General features: G+C 48.3%; 1 protein-coding gene across 6 annotated transcripts in view; it reads left to right on the forward strand.

Annotated features, from left to right (window-relative positions):
- Xrra1 (X-ray radiation resistance associated 1) overlaps positions 1-15,722 on the forward strand; it is a 59,490-nt gene extending 43,768 nt beyond the window's left edge. For 2 of the 6 annotated variants that reach the window (XM_076843971.2, XM_076843972.2), the window contains exons 9-17: positions 213-253; positions 3,980-4,105; positions 6,890-6,983; positions 7,691-7,806; positions 10,785-11,126; positions 13,802-14,000; positions 14,691-14,806; positions 14,990-15,095; positions 15,469-15,722. In XM_076843971.2, the coding sequence (XP_076700086.2) occupies positions 213-253; positions 3,980-4,105; positions 6,890-6,983; positions 7,691-7,806; positions 10,785-11,126; positions 13,802-14,000; positions 14,691-14,806; positions 14,990-15,095; positions 15,469-15,722 (1,394 nt within the window). The remainder of the gene's footprint in view (positions 1-212; positions 254-3,979; positions 4,106-6,889; positions 6,984-7,690; positions 7,807-10,784; positions 11,127-13,801; positions 14,001-14,690; positions 14,807-14,989; positions 15,096-15,468) is intronic. The other 4 variants (XM_076843973.2, XM_076843975.2, XM_076843976.2 and 1 more) reach the window with 4 other exon arrangements.
- Positions 15,723-17,124: the final 1,402 nt, after the last annotated feature.

Here is a 17,124-nt window from a genome sequence, read left to right on the forward strand (position 1 = left end):
CGACCTTGTGGGGCTTCCCAGGCCTGGTGAAGTCCTAGTGCAAGGGGACTTATTTCCTGATGGATATCACAGCTGTTCCTTTTCCCAGTTAGCACTGGAATTGGTCTAGAGGGTATCCTGCTGATGTAGTGGGGGGCAGATGCAGACCCTGGCCTCTCTGGGAGTCACTCTGTGCTCTTACCAACCTTCATTCTATTTCTCTTTTGTTTCAGAGGTTGTGTTCTCATCTTACCCAGGATTTTCAACCTCAGAGGTAGGAACTGCCTAATTTATATTTGCATACTTGAGTTAGAACAACATTTCTATTTATTTAACTACAGTCTCACATATGCTAAGTAAGCACTCCTCCACTGAGCTACATTCGTAGGTGAGGAACATTAATTTTAATAGGAAAAAAATGTTAAAAAAAATAAAAGGAAATGAAAAAAAATGTTTTTTGGTTCCTGAGAGGCACTTCTATAGACCACACTGAGAAAGGCCATTCGTTGAACAGATGTGAGCTGAGTACCCATTAGGTACGAGGCACCGTGCTGGCCCCTAGAAGGGCAGTGGTGAGCTGAGCAGACAGGCCCTGACCTTGTGGGCCCACAGTCTAGCTTTCGCTGTCCTCAGATGCCATTCAGCATAACATACTAACAGTGGCTGCTTCAAGTGACAAAGCTTGCTGAAGTGCGGCTGCCACCAGCATGAAGCCCAGAAGGTCTCTAACAAGAATCTCCAAGAGCTGGAAAAGTTCTTGCCAAATATACCACTACCAGGATCCAATCCTTGTTGTCAAAGGCTTGGATGCTTGATTTTTGTCAGCACAGAAAACTGGTTTTTCTTTCAGGGCAGATGTTCACAGACCAAGCTCATGGAGACTCATGTACATAAACTAAATATTGATTTGTTCACTTAAAATAAGAAGTACAATTCTACATTTACCCACCTAGTTCCTTGAGAGGCAGCTCAGTACACTGCCTCCCCACACAGATTTAAAAAAAGTATTTGAGAGATTGTACCAGTTTCTAGAATAGAAATATTAACTATTAACTATTGCTGCATAAGATGCCCAAAATTACCGACTTCAAACAATCAGTTTGAAGGCACTTATTATTTCTCACAATTATCTAAGTGAGTTGGGTGGTTTTACTGGTTTCACTAGAGCTCATTCATGCAGCTACATTCAGCAGGCAGCTTAGCGGGGAGCTGGACTCATTCAGGTGGACAGATGACGTGGCTTGGCCTTTCCATGTGGTCTTTTCCTTATAGCATGGTGGCAACTGGGTTTCAGGAGTGCACAAGAAAATTTCAAGATTCTGAAATTCAAAGAATTGTTCTCTTGGCAATATAATACATACAATACAATTCTGACACTGACTGTATCAGAATTAGTACAGAATTAGTAACTGCTCTCACTTTACATACCAGCCACAAATCTGGGGGTCCCCAAGCTGTCCACAGATGAGCTAAATAAAAAGACACATGAAGTGAGATTTAGAAGGGCAAAAATACAGAGCTTCTACACCTCTCCCATGGAATCAGGATACCTCACCCTCCCAGCACATGGATGTGCCCACCAACCAGGAAGGGCACCTGAGCCTGAGCCAGGGCTTTTATTTATATTTGTATATTTCTCTCTTCTAAGACAGCTGGTTAGCTTTCTGCTCAGTATGGACTCTAATAACTCTGAGGCTAGAAAGAGCTTGCATGTTGCAAAGTCAGAAATAAGGTCAGTGTGGTTGAGATACACTGATGAGGGCTAGGTAGCATGAGATGAGATGGGAGGCGGGGTGGGGGGTGGTGATGGGGACCGACCTTGTGGGGCCTGTTGACTTCATGCTTGAACTCAACCTCGAGCCCCATTTTCCTTGCAGGTTGTTCTTTCAGGACTGGTTAGGCCCCATCCTGAGTCATCTCATCAAATTCTGGTGTGATAAGTAACAGAGGCATTCCTGTCACTTAGGAAATTCCAAAGGTTCTAGAAACTATGTCCCAGGAACCTGTCACAAAGATCAGACAAATTATTTATATATAGTCACCAGTCAAGGGGGTAGAGATGTGGATTCCCCTTTGAATGAGAGGAGCAGCAAAACCACACTGCAAAAAGGTCACGCATCTGGGGATGAGGGGCTTGTGAACGCTGAACTGTCTCCCATGGAAACTGAAAATTGGTAGGATTGTTCAGTGATTAGATCCCAGCTGTCTGGATCTGAGAATCTGGAGGATGAGTTAGATGGTTGCATCAGAGAGGCCCAGGACAGGGCCCTCTCTGTCCTCGGGAGGCCAGACATGCCCTCATGTCGGGACACTCCGGCTTTTCTTTTTCTGTGCTCTAGTCGGACTTGCCCACCTTCAGCTCACCCAGTTTCCCTCTAAGCAGGGAGTCTCATGGAGCTGGCTGCCTTATTGTTACTGGATCAGGTCTGGGCTGCTTGCCACTCGAAGGTCAATATTCAGGAGAGAAAGAGTTGGTAGGAAGGAATAAGGTTTTTTTCAGTGGCTGGCACCTCGGAAGATTGGGAAGGGTGTCATCCTCAAAGCTCCATCTTGAGGAACTCTGGGCACAAAAGGCTTTTACAGGGAGGGAAATGAGATCCAAGGAGACAGGGGGCAGAAGGCTATGTGCTGAGCAGAGTCTTCATCCTCCGGGCCATTTTATTTTTTCCATTAGTCAGAATGTCACAGTGGACCTCAGAGTCTAGGGGCCAGTTCCTATATTTTCTTAAAACAGATATATTATTTTCCTGCAAGTTAAACCTCACAGTAATTTGCATGCTTTGTGTTAGTTGATGTATTCAAGTATAAAAGATTAAGGAGGGGGTGACAAAGGTCACCAGATGTTCTGGATTCTGTAAATCTAAAGAAAGATTATTTACCAGTTAACATCTTATTAACCTTTTAGGAATTAAGAATTGAGAATTGAGAATGCTGGGGAAAGGCAGGGGGCATAACACACTCAAAAGGACCAGGGAGGCGGCCACTCTCACATGAGCAGACTGTCACCACAGTCGCTCTCTCAGGGCTTCATGTTGGGATCACCTGGTCAGGGGAGTCATGTACATTTCCAAACAGTATCATTAATTTTACTCTTTAGCCCATATCTCAATTATATGGCTTCACAAATTGACTCAGAAGGACAGAAAAATATTTGTCCCAAAGTGGGTGCTCCACAAACACTTATTGAAAGAACAAATGAAAATTGAAAATTTGCCCAAGATTATACAGTGGTTAATGGAGCTCAGGGCAGTATTTAGTTCCTCCTAACCTTACCATCAGCCCAAAACTTATCCTGTAATGTCTTTTGGTCTCATGTAATTCAGGGCATCAGTGAATGAACTGAGTTAGTAGGCATGATTAATCTGGCAGTTTCATTTTTCTGCTTATTAAATAAATATGTTGGCCCTGAGGCAGTCTGAGTTGTATGAGAGACCATGCCCTCAGGTGACTCAGATGGACCAGGCCACATTCAGACCCTAAGGCCTGACTCAAGTCATTCAGGATTTAACTGTTGTTTCATCCTTGAATGAAGAACCTCCACTGAGGGTTGGGACTGGCCTGTCAGACAGGTGCAAGGCTGCTCATTCCTGCTCTCCCTCTCTCTACTAAGAAAAAGGTCCCTTAACAATGCAAGGGGCTTCTCCAAAATATGAGCCCAGCTGCATAGAAAGGCCAATTCAGGATCAACTGCTGTCGTCAGAGGGTGGGCATGAGGCAGAGTGCTGATGAGGTCTGCAGGGGTTCGCTAGTGTCCTGTGGCCCCAGAGAACTTTGAACTGGGTGTTGAGAGTTTTCCACGTGTGATCTCAGAGAACTCAGAGCCAGAATTCTAGGCCCTTGGTGACATCTGCCCTTGTGACCCTAGATGTGTCTATGGCCAAGCCTCTCTAAGAAGGTTGTTCTTTTTACCTCACTCAATAGGAAGATCTTTGGTCATTGGCAGCCTCTACTTCCTTATCATTAGGGCACTTTGACCTTGACTTTTTTTTTTCCTTTTAAGACAACCAAGGTATGTTCACTTCCACCCATATTCGAGATTCTTCCAGTGAAGTCACTGAAGGCCAGGAACCAGACACTGGCCCCACCCTTCCCGGAGCTGAGGTACCTTAGCCTGGCCTACAACAAGGTGACTCTCTGTTTCTCTACCTGCTTCCTTAGGGGCACAAATGGGAGGTGGGATGGAGAGCATTATGGCCTGAAAGTGAATCCTTCCATTCCCTGATTCCTTCAATTCCACAGTCCTTCAATTCCCAGGAATTCTCAAGGTGGGGAAAGTAGACAGAGTGCAGCCAGGGCAGGAATCCCTCTATCCAGTCATGGATATGTACTTAGCACTTTCCATGTGCCAGGCCCTGAGCTAGGCATTAGGGATACAGCTGTGAAAACAAATGCTTGACCTCTTATCTTTTGGAGTTTATCAACTGAGGGGAAGATGGGTACTGGACAGTCTTTGTAATCATCAACATAAACATGCTTAGTGTTATAAAGAAATTCCCAGTCATATGATGAGGGAGGGCAACCTCATATTTGGCATCAGGGAATTTTCTCAAGGAAAAATGGTGTTTGAGCTAAGATCTGAATCAATAAGTATAGTCAAGTGAAGAGGGTAGGAACAGCAGATATAAATCGCTGGGACAGATGTCACAAGTTTTTCCTGTATTTTCCCAATATTCATAGCCTATTTGTTTTTCTGTAAAATTCCACTTATTCATTTATTTGGGGGTACTGGAAATCAGATTCAGGACCTCGTACATGCTAATCACATGCTCTATCACTCAGGTACATGCCTGGTCCATGTTTTTATTTTAATTTAATTAAAATATTTTCAGTTTTTCTTGTGATTTTGTCTTTGACCTATGTGTTTTTTAGAAGTCAGTTGTTTAATTTCAACATCTTAGATTTGTTGATTTCTTTGATTTAATTCTCTTGAAGTCAGATAATATAATCTGTAAGATTTCTTTCTTTTGACATCTATTTAAATTGCTTTGTGTTCCTCTTTATGGTGACTGTCCCATATGCATTTAGAAAAACTGTGTCTTGTGCAGTGTGAGGGGAAAATATTGGTGAATGTCAGTCGAGGGGCGGCTGGTGTGGCTCAGATCTTCTGTGCTGAGGAGAGTGTTAAAGTCTCTGGTCGTTAGTTTGGCTCTCCTTGCATCTGGTCTCAGCTCATACCCAGAACCTGCTTTCTCTCTGCTGTTAGTCTTAATAGCCTTCTTTCAATTCCTCAGCCGGATGCAGGCCTCCCACATGCCATTCTTCCTGCCTGTGTTAGAGTAACACTATCTGATGCAACAGACTTAACATCTCCATCACATAACACAATAAAAGTTTATCTCTTGCCTTTACAAAGTCCACTGTGGATAATCCTGGTTGGCAGGTGGTGGCCTTCCATACGATTATCCAGAGACCCAGGTCCCTCTAGCTGTGGCTGTGTCATCATGTGGGGTCTTAAGAGTCCCTTCCTGGTCCTGTGTATCTGGTGGGTAGATGGTTGGTGGTGGGAGTGCGGTGAGAGAGCGGAGGCTCTGCAGGAGGTTTGGGTGTGGGCTGTGCCTGACTTGTGCCCACATTGCACTGACCACAGCTGAGTCACATGACCACAAGGAGGGGCACCAGAAGCTAGCTGTGGACTGGGAGCCCAGAAATGGTTTTGATGTAGACTTGTCTCCGTGATGCACTCCATCCTCCTCTGCACTCACTAGTGACCTTCCACCCTCCTTCAGATCTCAGGGTCGCCTTCTCTTACCCTCTGGCTGGTTCGAATGGCCCTAGCACTTGGTGCCCCTCTCTTTTGCGGCACCATCACAGTAGTCAGGCCACTCTCCTTTGTGTTACTGTTCCTCCCGCGCTGGTTTCTCACTACACAGCGCTCTTTGACGACAGGCTTCCTTACTGTCTCACTCACTGCCAGCACAGTGCTTGGCACATGGTAAGTATTCAGTAAATATATGTTGGTTGAATGAATAAAAATGAACATGAACAAATAAGTTAATTGCCCCGTGGAAATTCAGGGTCATCCAGTGAGGCTCCGGAGGAGTCCAGCTCAGGCGTGCTCTCTTTCCTGCCCTTGGAACCTTAGTACATTCGATGGGCCCTGCACCCCACCCAGCACCTTGCAGTATGTCCAGGGGCCTGAGAAGCCACTGCTCCACTCCTGGCCCCTCTGATATCCATGGCCCCATTACTGCTCCAGTGCTGGTAGAGAGCTTCCCTGAGGTAGTCCCCAAGTGTTCCAGTCACTCTGCTCAAAAAGGAATGTTAATTTTTGTCTTCAAGGCTGGTCTGGCCAAAAAGCACCTTCTTAGGAGTAGAGCAAACTCTGGGCCCCAGACAGCCATGAGATGTCCCTCATACTGGCTCTGCTTATCCCTTAGTTTGGGTAGATTCCCTGACAGCCTGCCCTCTGCCCTCCCCAGAGCAGTGCCTAGGACTGGCCTTAGGAAAGAAGCCCTTGGGAGTGCTATTGACAGGCTGGGCGGGGTGGGGGTGGGGGGTGGAGGTCTGCCTTGCGGAAGGTGAAATGTCAGGTTGTATACTGAAATCAAAATCAGTGCCCTCGTCCTTCTGGACTCTGTGAGACAAGTAATCTGTGTGTGTTCTTATTATTTGTCACCGTCATCCCTAAGACTTGTCATGGGCTACATATCCAGTATGATGAAGAGGGAACATTCATAACTCTCAAACATGAAACAGGGATGGTGGAACTTTGAGATGGAGGGCAAGGTGTTCTGAGCATGAGCGGCTGATAGTGCAAGGACAGGTACTTCCCAGAGTGAGGTCCAAGCACAACAGTGTCTCCTCCTGACTCCACCCCCTTCTGTCCCTGCAAAGCAGGGCCTATCCCCTGTATCCCTGGGTGGAGGTGAGGAGCCGGTTCACCTAATAGTCTCTCCTGCATTTGTTACAGATCGCAAGGGAGGATGCCATTCTGCCAGTAGCTCTCTTTCCATCTCTCTGTGAGCTCATCTTTCATAACAACCCTCTGGTGGCCCACACACGAGGTATGAGGCCTGCACACTTGCCCCCAACTCAGTGTTAAGGAACAGTGGAGGCCAGGCCCGGGCTCTGCTCAGTGTTGGGGTGGAGGAGATTCCTAGTGTGTTGGGAAATGGAGAAAATACCTAGCTATGCTGCTGTCTACTGGCATATCCAGCAACTGTGTGATGCTGTCATTATTGTCCCCATGGACTTTGGTGGAAACTGAAGCCTAGGAAGGTTCATGATCTGCCCAGGGTCACACAGCAAAAAAGAGTTGGGAATCCAATACTGGAGGATCCCCGGCCCTGCATTAGCTCTCTAAGCTACACCCTGCTTTGCAGAGCAGGTCTGTGTGGCCTCATTTCCTACTTCCCTCTAGGGAGGGGCGTGGCCCAAACGGCAGTGCTCTCCCCTCCCACAGCACACTGAATGCAGCAGTGCTCTGTCATAGGGGACACCACTGTCCAAGATGTGGCAGCTGGAGACATGCAGTGTTGGGCCTGAAGTGACACCTGGGCAGTCCTAATCCTTCTTCCACACTGTTACCATGGGACTATTCTGTGCCTCAGTTTCCTTAACTACTGAATGGGAATGATATGGTACCTACCTCCTAGATAAGAGAATGAAGTAAGTTACATTAACACACATGAAGCAGTTGAACTGCCTGGCACATGGCAGTCCCCAGGAGATGCCAGCTAATAGTCATCTTATTTTCCCATCATGGCACCAGGCGTCCCTCCACTGCTAAAGAGCTTCCTCCAGGAGCGACTGGGGATCCACTTAATTCGAAAGAAGGTAGTAAAGGCTAAGCATCACATTTTGATGCCTCGGAAGGAAACGCGGAAGGTAAGTCTTCCAGGACAGGACCCAGCCCCAGGGGAGGCGTAGCCTGTTTTAATGCCTATGGACTTGCCTGGCAGCAGAACCCCACCCCCTCATGCCTGAACCCCTCCACTAGATACAGGATTTTTGCCTCCTCCTTGCCCTGCTCTGATGAATAGGATAGGATCAGGAAAGAGAAGACGGTCAATAAAACCCCCGAAATGTAGGCAGGAGCCTCGGAGATTATTGAGTCAGTGACTCCCTAGTTTTACAGAAAAAGTAAGGCCCAAAGAAGAAGCCGGGAGGAACCTGCCTTGAAGTTGGAAAACCCAGGGCCTGGCTCCGACACCTCCCACAGCTACCTGATCCTGGGCGACAGTTGCAAACTCTGAGCTTCAGGTTTCTCAACTCTGAAACCTCCCAGAGTTTCTAAGAGGACTGGATGAAACAACAGACATGAAACCATATTATAGACTCCCCAGACTCATCCCCATGCAAGTCACGTCCCTCCAGCTGCTCCAGGACCAGAGTGCCTCTCCTGCCCATGTCCGCTGTCCAGGTCAGCCGCTTCCTCTGCAATTGGAGCCAGGGCTCTTAGACTTGCCTTCTAGGGTGCCATGAAGTCAGGCAGATCTCTCTTTCATCTGAAGAATCTCAAAAAGTTCTGTGACATGCTCCTCCCTCCTGAACTTTAGCTTTTATACAGCCAAAAGCTGGTCTAGCTTGCTGATTCCCAAAGCTACATACAGTTGGCCCTTGCCCTGCCCCACACCCTTTCTCTGTCCAGCCATGTCTTAGATATTTAAGTCCTGAGAGGACAAGAGCAAGCATTTAAAGTCAGAAACAGACAAATTCCAAGGATTTCCATAATCTTCCTCCAACTCTTGCCTTCTCTAAGGATTTCCTAACTCCCATCCACCAGCTGGGAAGGAGGAAGAATCCAAGAGAGCTGAGTGCTGAGTACACAATCCTCTCCCCAATTTACAGAGCACCCAGCCCAGCACTCTGCTGAGCACTTGCACACATGCTGTCGCATGATATTCACAGCCCGTAAGGAAAGATTCAGAAAGGTACGCTAAACTACTCATTAAATGTTAGTACTGGCAGCGGCTAGGGAGTCTGAGGCAAGAGAATTGCAAGTTCTCTTGAAATTCTCAGCAACTTAGTGAGGCCCTAAGAAACTTAGTGAGAGACTATCTCAAAATAAAAACAAAAGGGTTGGGATATGGCTCAGTGGTAAAGTGCCCCTGGGTTAAATCTCCAGTACCAATAACTAAATAGATAATAGATGGATGGATGGATGGATGGATGGATGGATAGTATTGGGATCCAGAGACCTCTCCTCCCATCTAAGGTTCTGAATAGTAGAGTTAGATAAACACAAACTCCAATGGCCAAATAGGAAACAAATCAGTGCTTTATTACTTCTGACAAACACCTTCTAGGCTGGACTGCAGACCCTGACTTAGGCTGGGGCCCATCTAGGCATACCTGTCTTCCCCACCATGCTAGGCCATCTCCTTGGGCCTAGGCATGGGCAGGTCAGGGGAAAATGGAGAACCTGCTGGGGCAGGCCTGCAGTCCAGAAGTGGTATGGGCCCTTTGCTAGTGAGAACAGAAATGGAAGATGGAACAGCTGCTGTTAATGTCAGGCAGTCCAGCCCAGCACGACACCAGGCCCGGGGACTGTCAGCCTCTGACCAATTACAGTATCCATTTTTCCTGTAGCCGTGGGCTGGGAGTAGTGGAGGGATAGAGAGTGCACCAACCTACACTCCTCCCCAGTCCAGAAGAGAGAGATGAGTATCTGCCCACTGATGGTGTTTTTTTTTGTTGTTGTTTGTTTGTTTGTTTTAACTCTGCATGCCTTAGACTTCATTGAGGTTTTGTGTATTTTCAAAAAGAAAAAAAATTTTTTTCGCACCAGGGATTGAACCCAGGGTGCTGAACTAGATCCCTACCCACCCCAGTCCTTTATTTTTTATTTTTTATTTTAAGACAGGATCTTGCCAAGTTGCTGAGGGTCTTGCTAAGTTGCTGAGGCTGGCCTCCAACTTATGATCCTCCTACCTCAGTCTTCTGAGTCACTGGGATTACAGGTGTGCACCAAGATATTTTCTTTGAAGAGAAATTTATTAAAATGACATCCATCATACTCCTGTCTGTTGAGTAGCTTGCATACATCATCCCACTTGGGAGGACTCTGAAATTTGGGCAGGGTGGGAAATGTCTCTCCTTCATGGGAGGAAGTGGAAGTACAGAGGGTAGAGCTATACTCCAGCACCAATGTTCCTGACTTGAGTGCTTGGGATCTTTCCACCACACTACTCAGTCTGTAAAGGTGTACATGTAAGTGCACCAGATACCTTTGAAAAAGAATGTAAACAACCTACCATGTTACATGGAAGGGAGGTGCACAGGGGCCTCAGCTTGGAGTCAGAGGAGGAGAGGACGGTGACAGGCTTTTGCTGGTTAAGGAAAGGGAGCAGTTCAACAAGAAGGAAATTATTTTGGTCCTAAGCCCTGCGATAGATTTGCCTTTTGGATCTTTACATAAGGTACACAGGTCTGGTGCTGCCACCTTCCAGAAAATGCAGGCCACCCCTCAAACCCCACCTGGGACTCCCTGAAGAAAGTCAAGGGCATGGTGGTAAATGTTGATTTGAAGAGTAAGGCTGCTGAGGGCAGGGATGCAGGAGGCCTGAAGCCAGGCTGGAATTAGTCAAGCTGGCCACTCGTCACTCTGTGACCTTGGCCAAGTCATTTCGCCTCTGCGTTCCAGCTTCCTGATCTATAAAATGAGGATAATTATTCCCTGGGTGGTTTTGAGGGGTACATTTTTGGGCATGCAGCAGATGCCCAATAAGTGTGACCCCCACCACCTCCCTGAGCCCTTACCCGGTGCTCTGGCCACTTGTGTAGTGGCCAGAGGCTGGCGACGCTCAGGAGCAGAGACTCCTCACTTACAGAGCAAATCCAACCCAGTCTTTCTCCCTCGGCAGGTGAAAACCCAAATCCCCAAGGTGCCAAAGCAGCCTCTGGTGCCCCGTCACCAACCTTTGACTACAATCAAGTCTCTCTCAAGGGACACGCCTGAGGCAGAGCTGCCGGAAGAGCTGCACCCCGCCAGGAGCACCTCTCTGAAGGCACAGATAGCCATGGAGGGGCTGGAAGGCCCCAATCTGCCCTGTAGGACTTTTGTGCCTCTGCCTCCCATCTGCTCTGACTCCACTCTGCATAGTGATGACACGAGGTCCCACGTGAGCGATGCAGCCAGCCACCCCAGCCCAAGTCACCTGTCAGAAGAGGACACCAAGAGCACAGAGTCCATCTTCCTGACCCAGGTGCCTGTGTCCGGCTGCCTATTGTCAACAGCACCACAGGCTCCTGCATAGCCCTCAACTGGCTGGACGGCTGTGGGCAGTGGGGGAAGCACAGGGGGGACTGGAAACCAGAGGGCAGCACGGTTCGCGGGGCCCCAAGCCTCCTCTGGGAGATCCATTGATCTGAAGCTACTGGTAGGGACAGCCTGGGGGACATGTGAAGATCTTGTGGCCCAGACAGTATCTGGGATCTGGCTGGGGAGTGCTGCTGTCCAGTTTTTAGAGAGCTTTGTCCCTGCCTTTGCCTCCCTGCTTGAAGTCCTCTCACTTCTGATGCTGCCTCTGGATCCTGGGCAGATGGCCCAGATGTAGGTCCTGCCCTCGAGGCGTTCACAGTCTGATGGGAAAGATGGACAGGGACAATACCTGTGATCAGTGCTGAGACTGGGGAGACCCAGGGCCTGGAGCTGGAGGAAGGAGGGATGCCTCTGCCCCAGACAGGAGGGCTTCCTGGAGGAGGGGAAAATGAGCTGAGCTGTGCAGGCTAAGTGGGAGTTAGCAAGTGAAGAGGTGGTTAGCAAGGGCATTTTAGGCAGAGGGAACGGCAGGAACAGGGTAGAGAGGAGATTGGAATGGAAGGGGTAGGAAGCATGAGTGAGTGTTCAGTGTCACAGCTGCAGAAGGGGAGTGTGTTGGGGAAGGGAATTACAGGTTGAGCACCCCTGACCCCAAACTGAACTCCATCATGCTCCAAAATCTGAAACTTTCAAGTGTTGACATGACCACAAGTGTAAAATTCCATACTGTGGAACTTCGTTTATGCATAAAATCATTTAAAATATTGTACCAAGTTGCCTTCAGGCTGTGTATATAAGGTGTTTAAGAAATGTTAATAAATTTTTTGTTTAGACTCAGATTATATCCCCAACATATGTTATTGTGTATATGCAAATATGCCCCAATTCAAAACACTTCTGGCCCCAAGCATTTCAGAGAAGGGATGCTCAACCTGGGTAAGGCTGGAAGAGGTCAGGGTCCCCTTAAACTCTGTTATTATGACATAAATTTCTCCGATCTCCCTGGCTCCAGTCTTGCCCCTCTAACATACCCACTGCTAGATCTTTTCAAGTACATATTCATCCATACATTCATATCTCATTCTCACCTGCCTCTTTCTTTACTCCACACAGGACGTGTAAATTCATTCAGCATAAAAGTACTACAACTCAGACTATAATCAAATAGTATTAAAAAAACCACCTAGTTTAGAGGAAAGGAAAATATGGACAGGAAAGGAAATAGTTCAATGGTAACCTTCACTCAAACATACACTTCCTACCCTGCTCTCATAGTATGGGTATTACCAAAAGGCAGTTCTGAGCTTCCTAGCAGCCAGAGCAATACAATCACCTGAGTCAACATGTTGTTAAAAAAAATAGTCTTAACTTTTTCTTTGCCTAATTTCCATGGCTGTTTTCTCCAGTTCAATGTTGGGTAGAAGTGGCAGAAGCAGATATCCTTGTCTTCTTCCTGATTTTAGGGAGAAAGCATTCAATTTGTCACCATTAATTAGGACAGTAGATGCCCTTGATTGGGTTTAGGAAGTTTCTTTCTATTTCTAGTTTATTGTATATTTTTTTAATCACGAATTTTGTTTTTGTATGAGTCTATTGAAGTAATCATATGGTGTTTATCTTTTTCCTATTGATACAATGTATTGTATTAATTTATTACCAGATGTTAAGTAACCCTTGCATACCTGGGATAAATCCTGCTTGTCATGGTGTTTAATCCTTTTTATATGTTGCTGAGTTTGATTTGCTAGTATATTTTTGAGGATTTTGGCATTGATATTAATAAGTGATGCTAGCATCTGATTTATTTTCTTGCGATATCTTTCTATAGTCTGGGTTTAAGGGTAATACTGTATGAGTTGATGTGTGTTCTCTCTTCTAATTGCTTGGAAGTGTTTGTGAAGGCTTGGTGTTAATTCTTTCAATGTTTGACTTACCAATGAACCTAGCTTTGGGAAGTTTTTAAATCATTAATTCAACCTTTTAAGTTGTTATAGGGCTATTCAGATTTCAGCAGGGGGTGTAACTACATCCCCACATCAAGTACAGGTTCTGTCTTATAAGATCAGTGGGGTAGGCTCAGATCCTCCATAGCTTGCTATGGAGTGAAGACAAAGAACATGCAAAGCAAAGCAAATACCCTCAATGTGGGATTGAAAAGTCCTGAGCAGTCCGAGCCCTGCTTACCACTATAGTCTGTCGCTCTCCATTGCTCTCCCACTGGACCCACCTTCCATTCCCCTAAATGCACTGTGATGTGTCCTCCCTCTGCACCTTGACATGCTGCTCCTGGCCTGCTACATTCATCCTTTCTGTCACCTATAGTCCATCCCTTTCCTCAACCTTGCCTGGAGACCCCCCCTTCTGGCTTAAGACTTAGCTCAGGCTAAGGAATTACTTCCTCCAGCAAGCTTCCTGGCTGTGTTACCGCCTCCTCTAGGATCACCCAAAACCACCATTCACCCTTCTGTTAACAGCAGTTATGAAGCTGTTTGGTCCTCACCTCTTTTCCTATCTGCCTCCTCCACCTGTGTCTTAGTCTTGCCTGTCACACGGGCCCAGCACAACACGGAGCTCGGAAGCATGCAGGGAGTGAGTGAGTGTGTTTTCTTCCTGGCACAGGTGAGTGAGCTGCCTTCCCACATGACCCACAGGGGTGATTTACAAGTGAAGGAAAAAGACCAAAGGAGACCAGCCACGGCACCCAGAGAGGTGAAGAGGACTCGGAGGAAGCTCCCCTCTACCTCCATCCCCAGCAAGTACCATGGCTATGAGGATCTGCTGACAGCTCAGCCGGATTCAGCCTTCATCGAGCCAAAGGGTATGTGAGGGTCGGGGCCTTCTTCACTGCCCAGAGAAGGCATGGCCAAAGCAGGACTGGTGCCAAGCCTTCTTTTCTCAGCCTGGTGCTGTCCTCTGTCTAAATGTCAGAGGCTCCTCAGGGTGTCCTGGCTTGCAGCCCTGCATGTCAGGACCCCTGTCCTTTATTGGGCTTTCACTGGCTCAGGGAAGACACTACTCATTCGGAAATTCCAGCCAGGTTGGCCCAGCTGCTCTGGTAGGAAGTCTTTCCTCAGGAAGGGCTTCAGGAACAAACACCCAGACTGTCCCAACCCCCTTAAATTAAAAAATGAACATCCCAAATCCTCCCTGGTTGGTTTGAGGCAAGGGAAGCAGCTCCCTCCCTGAGCCCCTTATTTCAGTCTGCTGTGTTAGAATATCTGTGCTTCTAAAGGAACGGCTCTTGGGTATCAGCCCCCACAGTGTGCTGCCTGAGGTTAATGGGGTCCACTGGGGTGGCCTTTCCTCCACACTAATGCAGTGTTTCCATTAGGATCTGTACTCATAGGGGACATATTTACCAACTCCTTCAGAAATTGGAACAAGATGAGGGAGGTCTGGGAGTAAAGCTTTCATATTGGGGACTCTTGAGTCCTTTTACCAATGACTGCTCTGAGGCGGGGAAGGCAGGAGTCAGGAGCTGTGTCTCTGTCTCCCCTTTTTGCCCTAGGCATCCAGAAGAACGCACAGGCCCTGCAGCACATGTTGAAGCACCCTCTCCTCTGCCATCCCTCCAAGCCCAAGCTGGATACTATTCAGAAACACTATGTCCCCAAGGAGAAGCGGGTAAACATTCAGCCTCCTGAATATGTGCATGACCCCGGAGGATCCCCACAGGCACAGATGTTGTTGTCACTTGGGATCCTCTGAGGCCCCAGTACTCCCTGCCTGGTGCTGTGATAGCATGAGGTGAGGTCAGGAGACCCTGTGCCTGAGCCTGAGATAAGCCTCCTGCCTACCTTCTGGCAGGCTCAGAGGATCCCAATCCCAGCCCAACGGAAGACTCGAGCCCAGATGTTGGACGACATCCTCATTCGCATGCGGGATCCCCGGAACGTTACGGAGGTTCCACTAGGTATGGCTTTCCTCAGCTGCCAGCACCCAGTCAGCAGTTGCTCATCTGCTGATGTGAGGCGGAGAGCGAGCTTATGTCAGAGCCAGAAGGGCTCTTGGAGGGCATCTGCGCCAACCATTCCGTGTGCAGATGGAGAAACGGAGAAGCGGCGTGAGGCGGGGAGTTTCTAAAAGTCACAAAGTGTGACAAGGACCTGAACCAAGGCTTGAGATGGAGTCGGGGGTGGTGGTGGGGGATGCCGCTGACTTCCCACTGCCCCAGGCTGCAGAGGTCATTTTCAGTCCCCTTAATCTCCTCTCTCACGCTCTCGTCGGGGCACCCCGGGAATGAGAAGCCGGCGAGCTGGGCACTGATCACTGCTTTTCCCCCGCAGGCGCGGTGTTGCGCCGGCGCGCAGACCAGCGCCTGGTGAACCAGAAGCAGTACCTGGAGGCCAAGCGGCTGCTGAAGGAATACCGCGCGCGCTACCGGCAGCTTGTGCGCGGCTCGCTGCGGAAAGTGTTCCGGGCCACCCCGCCGCCCCAGGAACCCCCGGCGCTGCAAGAGAGCCAGCCCAAGTTCGGCCGTTTCCTTGAGTTCATGGATGAGTTCTGCCAGGAATCCATGGCCAGTGACTTACAAGGCTAGGGCTGCGCACGGGGCTCAGCGCTCCCGGATTGCTGAGGCTGCTGGGTAGGGCGCAGGCCTGGGGCCTTGACTTGCCTCGCCGGTCTCAGAGCCCGGAGCTCGTGGGAACTTCCCGCCTCGGGTCAGGCAGGACCTGATGCCTAGCTCAGCAGTAATAAAGAGTGGGCACATAGAGCAATCGAGTGGGTGCCAGGCTTTCTTCCTTGGAAGCCGGCCCAGGGTCACAGCAGTGTGGTCCCACTGGAAAAAATCCGTTGGTTCATGCATCCCAGCAGCTATGATTGGTGCTAGGACAGAAAGTGGGAGTGTTGAAACAGAACAGCAGCAGAAGTTAACTCTCGCGTCCACTGCCAATACAAGGCAGAGGGGCCAAAATCAAGGTCTCTAAGGCCCAAATTATGTGCTTTTTCTGTTGGGCAGCTTTTCCTGTTGTGTAGGGGCAGGGTAGAGAAGATTGTGTTCCCTTATTAGATAGCTATGATTACAGAGGTGGGATGAGCCGAGAGGGAGGGTTTACATGGAGTTTCCCAAGGTTCTTTAATCCAGAGCACAAGTTGAAGGCACGAATACAAAAACATGGAGCTATGGCTCCAAAATACATACTGGGGCTATGCAATCACTGGGCTCCTGGTAAAGTAACGCTCTGGCAAGGCACCCTGTGAGTTGCCCCATTCTTGATGGGTACAGAGGAGCATCTAGAGAGGGCACGCTGGGCTGGATTGCAGGATGCACATCTGGGATAAATGCTGGGTGTAACAAAATCCCCTGGGCAATCCTTCCTCCTGGGGATGCCTACGATTCAGACATGGGTAACAGGGGGTTTCCAGGACCTGGGAAGCAGTTATAAGGATTAACAGCTTCAGCAAGGCAGATTCCCACAACCTAAACTGCAGCTAAATATTTACATACTTATCACACTCAACTGCACAGCCTTAACACAAGTGGCCAACTGTTTACTCTCAGCTGTGGTCATACCCAGATACACACACTCATCATCACAGCATACTATACAGGTCATGCCAAGTGACCTGCATCTTGCCCATTCACACAAACATCTGAACAGATCTGAATGCAAACACACCGTGACCCACCGCAGTCTTGTACTGGGGCATAGTGCTGACTCACCAGCTTGGATCTCCTGCTCCCAAATCACCCTTCCTCTATTGTTAGGAGAATCCACCCCAACAGTCACACTGCCAATTTCACTGGTTCCACCTGGACTACTTCCTTCAGTCAGAAATGTCATAAAGTCATAGGCTCTTGGGCCTAAAAGGCCTGTAGGCACGTCTCTGTCACAACACCCATGCCAACAGCTTTTTGCAGTCTCCCCAATAACCAAGCTCCTGTTTGCACATCTAGTGATAGGGAGTTGTGTCCTCCAAAGGGTGACCCTTCTTTCTCA

This window comes from Callospermophilus lateralis, chromosome 2 (assembly GCF_048772815.1).
Source record: "Callospermophilus lateralis isolate mCalLat2 chromosome 2, mCalLat2.hap1, whole genome shotgun sequence".
Classification (NCBI taxonomy): domain Eukaryota; kingdom Metazoa; phylum Chordata; class Mammalia; order Rodentia; family Sciuridae; genus Callospermophilus; species Callospermophilus lateralis.